This window comes from Hyperolius riggenbachi, chromosome 2, assembly GCF_040937935.1.
Source record: "Hyperolius riggenbachi isolate aHypRig1 chromosome 2, aHypRig1.pri, whole genome shotgun sequence".
Classification (NCBI taxonomy): Eukaryota; Metazoa; Chordata; class Amphibia; order Anura; family Hyperoliidae; genus Hyperolius; species Hyperolius riggenbachi.
Window position 1 is genome coordinate 151,589,450 of NC_090647.1, and position 9,102 is coordinate 151,598,551.

General features: G+C 44.6%; 1 protein-coding gene across 1 annotated transcript in view; it reads right to left on the reverse strand.

Annotated features, from left to right (window-relative positions):
* The window catches only part of CACNB3 (calcium voltage-gated channel auxiliary subunit beta 3), a 292,862-nt gene extending 283,967 nt beyond the window's left edge, over positions 1–8,895 (reverse strand). The window contains exon 1 of the mRNA XM_068265200.1: positions 8,797–8,895. Within this exon, the coding sequence (XP_068121301.1) occupies positions 8,797–8,835 (39 nt within the window). The 5' untranslated portion in view covers positions 8,836–8,895. The remainder of the gene's footprint in view (positions 1–8,796) is intronic.
* Between the last annotated feature and the right edge of the window lie 207 nt (positions 8,896–9,102).

Genomic DNA, 9,102 nt, shown 5'->3' on the forward strand with positions numbered 1-9,102 from the left:
CCAGTGTGACTCTCCGCTTTCAGGCAAGACATGTCTAACACTACGTGACACCGTCGTACCTGGCATGCAGCATAGGCCCTGGGGTGCTGGGGCTGTGTAGCTGGAGAGGAGATCGCGGCACCAGCCAAGGAGGAGGAGGAGGATGACGACAGCAAAGCGGTGGTAGCAGGTGGAGAGGAGGTGGCTGGAGGCCTGCCTGCAAGCCGTGGAGGTGTGACAAGTCGGTCCGCTGCGCAGCCACATACTCCCTGCTTGCTGCCATCGGTCACCAGGTTGACCCAATGGGCTGTGTATGTAATTTAGTGGCCCTGCCCGTGCTTGGCAGACCAGGCATCCGTGGTCAGGTGGACCCTTGAGCCAACGCTTTGTGCCAGAGATGACACCACTTGCCTCTCAACTGCACGGTACAGTTTGGGTATGGCCTTTTGTGAAAAATAATTGCGGCCTGGTATCTTCCACTGCGGTGTACCAATGGCCACAAACTTACGGAAAGCCTCCGACTCCACCAGCTTGTATGGTAATAGCTGGCGAGCTAATAGTTCCGCCACGCCAGCTGTCAGACGCCGGGCAAGAGGGTGACTGGCAGACATTTGCTTCTTACGCTCAAATACTTCCTTTACGGACAGCTGGGTACTGCTGTGGGCAGAGGAGAAGGAACCGCTGAAGGGAAGAGGCGGTGTGGAGGAGGGTGGCTGTGAATGTGCAAGGGAGAAAGTGGATGAAGACGATGCACCTGAAGGAGGAAGAGGAGAAGGAGGGTGGCTTGTCTTTTGAGGGGTGCTGCTTTTCCTCAGGTGTTCTTGCCATAGCTGTTTGTGCCTTCTCTCCAGGTGCCTTCGTAAGGCACTTGTCCCTATGTGAGAGTTGGCCTTTCCACGGCTCAATTTTTGCTGGCAGAGACAACAGATGGCTTTGCTCCGATCTGAGACACACACACGTGAAAAAATTTCCAAACCGCTGAGCCCCCCTGGGGTGATGGCGCTATGGTGGCATCAACAGCTGACGTTGAAGAGCATGTTGGCCGGCTGGCCATAGCTGGCGATACATGGTGCTGGACACTGCCCCCAGCTGTTTCTGAGGACGAGCTCCCTCTGCTTCTATCATGGAGTCGTCTCCTCCTACTCCTCTCTGACTCCTCCTCTGAACTGTCCCCATGGTCATCTCCTCTACCGGGAACATATGTGGTATCCGTATAATCGTCATCATAATCCTCCTGGCCAGCTTCACTTTCCTCAGACACCTCCTCAACTGCACCAACTTCAGGTGGTTCATCATCCTCCACCTCACACATTACGTCCATACTATCGCCACCTAACTCAGACGTATGAGGTGGTGTACCTGCGCCTTCTTCTTGTTGTTGCAGTAGTGGGTGTGAATCAGTAATTTCACCACCAAATAACTCCTGCGAAGTGTCAAATGCAGCAGATGTGGTGCTTGTTGTAGCGCTGGTGGCTGCGGGAGATGGGGTGTTCTGTGTTAAATAGTCAAGCACGTCCTGATCTTGGGAAGTGATGGCACGTGCCTTCTTCTGAGCACTGTATTTTGGGCCAGGTCCGCACGAAATCACAGCAACACCACCTCGCACAGACCTGCCGGTGCCTGGTGGCCTTCCTCTGGGTCTGCCTCTACCTCTTCCTCTACCTGGTTTGTCCATTTTGTCCATCTCAGGGGGATGCTAGGTATATGCAGTGAGCTGGGTTCACTCAACACAACAGGTAGTTAGATGCAGTGAGCTGGGTTCACTGAACAGTAAAGGTACTTAGATGCAGTGAGGTGGGTTCACTGAACAATAAAGGTACTTAGATGCAGTGAGGTGTGTTCACTGAACAGTAAAGGTACCTAGATGCAGTGAGCTGGGTTCACTGAACACAACAGGTAGTAAGATACAGTGAGCTGGGTTCACAGCAACACCACCTCGCACAGACCTGCCGGTGCCTGGTGGCCTTCCTCTGGGTCTGCCTTTACCTCTTCCTCTACCTGGTTTGTCCATTTTGTCCATCTCGGGGGGATGCTAGGTATATGCAGTGAGCTGGGTTCACTCTAAACAACAGGTAGTTAGATGCAGTGAGCTGGGTTCACTGAACAGTAAAGGTACTCAGATGCAGTGAGGTGGGTTCACTGAACAATAAAGGTACTTAGATGCAGTGAGGTGGGTTCACTGAACAGTAAAGGTACCTAGATGCAGTGAGCTGGGTTCACTGAACACAACAGGTAGTAAGATGCAGTGAGCTGGGTTCACTGAACAATAAAGGTACTTAGATGCAGTGAGCTGGGTTCACTGAACACAACAGGTAGTAAGATGCAGTGAGGTGGGTTCACTGAACACAACAGGTAGTAAGATGCAGTGAGGTGGGTTCACTGAACAATAAAGGTACTTAGATGCAGTGAGCTGGGTTCACTGAACACAACAGGTAGTAAGATGCAGTGAGCTGGGTTCACTGAACAGTAAAGGTACTTAGGTGCAGTGAGCTGGGTTCACTGAACACAACAGGTAGTAAGATGCAGTGAGGTACTTAGATGCAGTGAGGTGGGTTCACTGAACAATAAAGGTACTTAGATGCAGTGAGCTGGGTTCACTGAACACAACAGGTAGTAAGATGCAGTGAGCTGGGTTCACTGAACAGTAAAGGTACTTAGATGCAGTGAGCTGGGTTCACTGAATACAACAGGTAGTAAGATGCAGTGAGCTGGGTTCACTGAACAGTAAAGGTACTTAGATGCAGTGAGCTGGGTTCACTGAACACAACAGGTAGTAAGATGCAGTGAGCTGGCTTCACTGAACAATAAAGGTACTTAGATGCAGTGAGCTGGGTTCACTGAACACAACAGGTAGTAAGATGCAGTGAGGTGAGTTCACTGAACAGTAAAGGTACTTAGATGCAGTGAGCTGGGTTCACTGAACACAACAGGTAGTAAGATGCAGTGAGCTGGGTTCACTGAACAGTAAAGGTACTTAGATGCAGTGAGCTGGGTTCACTGAATACAACAGGTAGTAAGATGCAGTGAGCTGGGTTCACTGAACAGTAAAGGTACTTAGATGCAGTGAGGTGGGTTCACTGAACACAACAGGTAGTAAGATGCAGTGAGCTGGGTTCACTGAACAATAAAGGTACTTAGATGCAGTGAGGTGGGTTCACTCAACACAACAGGTAGTTAGATGCAGTGAGCTGGGTTCACTCAACACAAAGCTAGGTATATGCAGTGATGAGGTGGGTTAAGTAAACACAACAGGTACTGGGTATATGCAGTACTGGGCAGTACAATGTGCAGCTCCCTGTCACACACACAGGTAGTCACTGAATGTGCTGGGCTGCTGGCAGTGGCACACACACTATCAATTAGCAAGGCCGTGCATGCAACAAAAGTGTCAGTTTGACACACAGAAAAAAAAAAAGTACAGGATGAGCTCTGAAAAGAGCTATTGAGGGGTGCTATAAAAGCAATAACAATCAGCCAGGAGCAAGCTAAGCAGCCAAGAACCTAACTAATCTGTCCCTAGAAGAACAAGTCTGCACCGGCTGTCCTTAGTCTGTCTCTAGCAGGCACACGAGTGAGGCTAATGGCTGCCGCAGCCTGCCTTATATAAGGGGGGGTGGGGCTCCAGGGCTTAGTGTAGCCTGAATGGCTACAATGTGCCTTCTGACTGTGATGCAGAGGTTCAAAGTTGACTCTCGTAGTGCATTATGGGACGAATCGAACTTCCGCAAAAGTTCGCCTGGTGCAGGCGAACGCGAACCCCCAAAGTTCGCCTGGAACCGTTCGCCGGCGAACCGTTCGGTACATCTCTAGCCCTCATAGAGCAGCTGTATTTGTACTGACATTACACACAGGTGCACTCTATTTAGTCATTAGCACTCATCAGGCAACTGACTGCACTGCGATCAAAGGGGCCGAATAATTATGCACACACCACTTTGCAGTTATTTATTTGTAAAAAATGTTTGAAATCATGTATGATTTTCGTTCCACTTCTCATGTGTACACCACTTTGTATTGGTCTTTCATGTGGAATTCCAATAAAATTGATTCATGTTTGTGGCAGTAATATGACAAAATGTGGAAAACTTCAAGGGGGACGAATACTTTTGCAACCCACTGTATCTGGCTGACAAAACACTTCTGAGAAGATTTTAGAGTTGAACGGTTCAAAAGGTCATTATCCTTCAATGTATGCATCTAAATGTCACTTTTCCTCTCTGTTGTTGTTTTTACAGGGTACACAATGCAACACCCCGGTGTAAACCTAGCCTAAAAACTAAATTATTGCAGCTGCTTTCAGTTTTAAGAAGACCAATTTATATTACGCAAAACTTGTTTCATGAATTATCTCAGCTTACTTATTAACTCACTATGGGGCCCAATGCAATTCACTTTTTCTTGTTGGATGATGGCTACCTGAGATGTCATTACTGGGGATATTTATACTCTGTTGTTTTGTGCTCTTCTGCACATGCGCGCACACCAACCACGCTCTCATGGCTGACAGCGTTCCGTACCAGTGGGGGGTGCATGCACAGCCGAGTTGTGCATGCTCAGAAGACTGCGGCTGGTCAGATTACCGGCAGAGATTACTAAGAAAACGGATTGGCCAGGGAGGACAGCAGGGGAGGAGCCTATGCACCTAATGGGACTGGAGGAAGCCCCACGTAAGTATAAACACCTGGACTTTTGATTATTAATCTGCAAAAAATCGATCAACCACAAGTCCATCTATCGGATATATTGGAGGAATAGATAATGGGCAGATTTGCCAGATTCTGCCAGAAAACAATCAGAAAAATGTGTGTATGGCCAGGGCCGGCGCTACCATATAGGCAAAGAAGGCAATTGCCCCAGGGCCCCAGAGCTTGTAGGGGCCCCCAGTGGCTACAAGAGGAAAAAAAAATTCAAAACGACCTTATAGTTTTTGAGAAAATCGATTTTAAAGTTTCAAAGGGAAAAAAAATACACATTTAAAAACCAACTGACTTTAATGGTTAATAGCAAATCCACCTTAATTGCTAGAAATCCTAAATTTGCAGGATATGTTAAGGAGATCATTGGGAATAAGAGGAAAATTTTTTTCAAAAAGACCTTATAGTTTTTGAGAAAATCGATTTTAAAGTTTCGAAGAAAAAAAGTATACCTTTAAATGCGGTAAATGTCACTTTTAGAAGCAAACCTAACGGTAGTGTAATTTTACATGCATCAAAAGAAAGAGCAATAAATTTCCTGGGGGTCCATACGCAGCTGCAGCGTTGGCCAGGGATCGCTATACAGCTGCAATATGGCTGTATGAAGCGCCCTGGCATTTTTTCCTATTTTCCCAATTTTATTTTTTTATGTTTAGAGTGTGGGAATTTAAAAAAAAAATTATGTGGGGTCTCCCGACATAATTTTTTAACCCCTTGTCCCCCATGCAGGCTGGGATAGCCAGAATGTGGAGCTCCGACCGATTGGGGCTTCACACCCTGACTATACCCGCTGCAAAAAAGGTCCCTTAATGCCGATTTTTGTTCCGGGGTATCTGTTGGGGGGCCCCAGGTTTATTTTGCCCTGGGGCCCCATTGTTGCTTAAACCGGCCCTGTGTATGGCCAGTTTTGGTCCCAGTGATAATTCAAGACACAGCCTGGATTACGGATCCCAAGATAACAGTCACCTTGGAGAACCACAGACTCTGCCTGGGACAACTTGGTTATGAGACTTACATTTTGTTAACACAGCAATGGGTATAGAAAATGCCTTTTGCAGGTCTATTAAACTGAGGCCAAGGCACACTTATTTTTCACGGGTACGAAAACCACCTATAAATGATTTTTCAAAGCAATCACTTTTATATTTTAGGATACAGTTTTAAATGCTTCTCCTTTAAGGAGACTTTTAAATACCATGATTACATTGGCTCAGCTCATAAAAAGTTGACAAAGATTGGAACACATATATGGTGTACACATTTTGTCCTGGATTTATTATACATAGTCTGGGGCTATGTGGCAAACATTTGTTCTTACCTAGGTCACTTTAGACCATAATAAGGGTTGCTGAAAGATTAGCAAATCAGCAGTTCTGTTATTGCGGTCACATGCACACACCCAAAGAGAGAATTTTATTATTGAAAAAAAATCCAAATAACAGCAATATCTTTCATTCAAATCACTAAATAACTTTTAGGAAACAAACTGATTTAGGGCCAGTTCACACTGGGGTCTGTGGGAGGGGCTTGCGGTGTCTCGTTTAAGTGACGCTAAACGCATTTCTGCTCTGAGCAAAAAAACGCTCAGCATCAGTTACCTGTGTTTCCTTATTGCGTCTCATTTTGACGCCCCCTCTCCCACAGGGGGACACAGAAGCGCTGAACATAGCTGATCCTTTATATGCAGCATCCGGGAGGAGACAAAGTGATCTAGCATGGCGTTTGCACGAACGATGCAAAAAGCTGTAACCGTCGTTTAAAAATGGCTTTCATACATTTGAATGGACAGCGCTTGATTATGTTTGAACAATGAAGGTCACAACCGCCATATTTAGACACACGTGTGAACCGGTACTAAGGCTATTGTACATCACAAAAACAATATCATTGTCAAATATCAAAACATGATTACCAGTAAAACAAATACAGGCATTACTAGGAAATCTCCCTTGGCGCATATTTGTACTGAAAAGGGGCAATTAAATAATAGAGATGAGCAGAGCTGTAATGGGAATCTGGCTTCACAGCGACCATCTGATAATGTGCAGGACAATATAAACAAGAGGGATCTTCTGCACGACTGGATGTCTGAAGTAAACACAGACTGACCTTCCCCACTGATCTTAACAACACTTCTTCTTTAGCAACTACTTCAGTTCAAGTTAAAGTGGTAGTGATACCTAAAGGTGGCCACTAACGGTCCAATTTCTAGCAAAAAATCATTTGAGCGATCAGAAAATCTGATCGGATTGGTTGAAAATAATCTCAGTTGATGGGCACAATCGATTATGAACGTTTATAAAAAAAAATCGTCTGACTGGATTTTTGTCAAACCAAAATTTGAATTGTTTTGATTGGTGTGATAGACAGAAAGCAAAGATTGGTTCGTTGATGGTGTAGTGAACAATTTTTCTGAATTTCTGATCACTCGAATGATTTTTCGCTAGAAATTGGATCATTAGTGGTCACCTTAAGTCAGCTTAAAATACCCTAAAATGAGACTCTGATTAGTAATACACTTGCAATACTGGTTGTGCTTGTCTTGGTAGATATGACCTTACCTCCTTCACTGAAAGTTACAAAGAATGACTCAGCAGCAGCTATCCATACCTTGCTTGCAGGACTTTGCAGCATGAGACATGATACTGACCTTAACGCAGAGAACACACTTGACTGTTTTCGTACGCGTTTTCTGCACAGAAAAACTGAGAACTCATGTTAATCAATGGGCTAGTGCACCCTTACTATGTTGTTCGCACGCAGAAAAAAAACTGACATTCTACATGATGACTCTGCACATTTTGGCAGTTTTCTCTATCAATTACATCAGCTGCTGTGAAAAAACGTGCGCGTTTTCCTGCATGGAAACACACTTGGTGTGCAGATAAAGTATGCAGAAAAACACGCGCGGAAAACTGAGAGTCAAGTGTGTTCCCTGCCTAAAGGGTCAGTTTAACTCTGTAAGCCCACAGCAGAGGAACAGCTTCAAATCACAATATTCAGTGGTTTGCACAGAATACAGTTTTGCTTTTTTCCTTTATCATCAGAATAAGCTATAAGGGCTATAAGGGCTAGTTTCCACTAAGGCCGAATACGCACCATTTCCCCGCAAACAAGACACACAGGGAAATGCTTTCCTATATTGGGCAATGGCTTGCCGTCCTGATCACTTGCCGCTGCGATTTATTTTCGGCATCCTGCAGTTTTCCAAAACGTGCACACCCGAATACCTATAGATGTGCATGGCACAGCCAAGCGATTCTGAGTGCACGCTCACATCACTACAAGTGCCAGCGTGCGTCCTGCAAGTCACACGCCTGCTTAGTGGAAACCAGCCCTAAGTAATATCTTCTGGTGCACATACACGTGTGTGGACATGTCTGTATCATAAAAAGAAGGCAAAGTAAATAAAGAAAGTATATTACACATAATCAGTGCATCATCCATATTATTGTAAATACATGAAGTTATAAATCAGTACACTCACTTCCACTTTAAAAAAAAATCGTCCAGGAAAAACACAACAACAATAAAAACAGTCATCCCCATTTAAAATGACATTTCTCCTGGTTTCTAAAAGGTGTTGAAATACATATGTATGGCACAACATGAAATGCACTGCTGGAGAACTATAAATCTTAGTATGTCTTGCTGTCTTGCCAGGAGATGGTATCAGTTTTGAAAATTAAAAAAATAAATAAAACTACAAATTTCGATTCATTTTCTGATAGTACCTATCATTTCTCTGACCGCAATGACACTCTGAAGCTGACTTATAAAACAACACAGGGCAGTTATGTTGAGTTGACGCAAGAAGGACCAATCAGACAGCAGTAATATTGGATTTATTTCCCTCCAATTTCCTGTATAGGTAATCCTCACTGTTGTATTTTTTTAAATTGCATTCAGACATCTCTGACTATTCTCTGTATAGCAATAATCAAACTCTTACAGAAGCTAGCCCAATACTATAAGACATTATAGTCTGTTTGATTGTGTTATGAGTATCCATATAGTCACATTTATGACTAAATAGAAGCAGATGCCATTTAGTTTACAAAAATCTGTCTTTCAAATAAAAACTGGCAACAATCCCAGAAAATCCTTAGAAGTGAATGTTTACCTCGTTTAGCAGGAACACACTGGAGTTGGAAAGCGACATGCAAGTAGGTTGCTTCCCTTGCAGACAGAGAGCAGATCAGGAACACACAGTGCCGCTGCTCTCTCCGCACAGCTAAGCTTCTGCAAGCTCAACCCACTTGCATTTTGGTCTTACAGGACTTTAGCAGAGACCTGCCCACATCATTTTAACATCATCGTTACACAGCTGTCAATCACTGGTGCTTAATGGGCTGCATGATAGTGCATTGTTGTTGTGTCTCTGTGATACGTAGAGAGAATGGGCAGGTGTGTAAGAGGAAATTGTGGA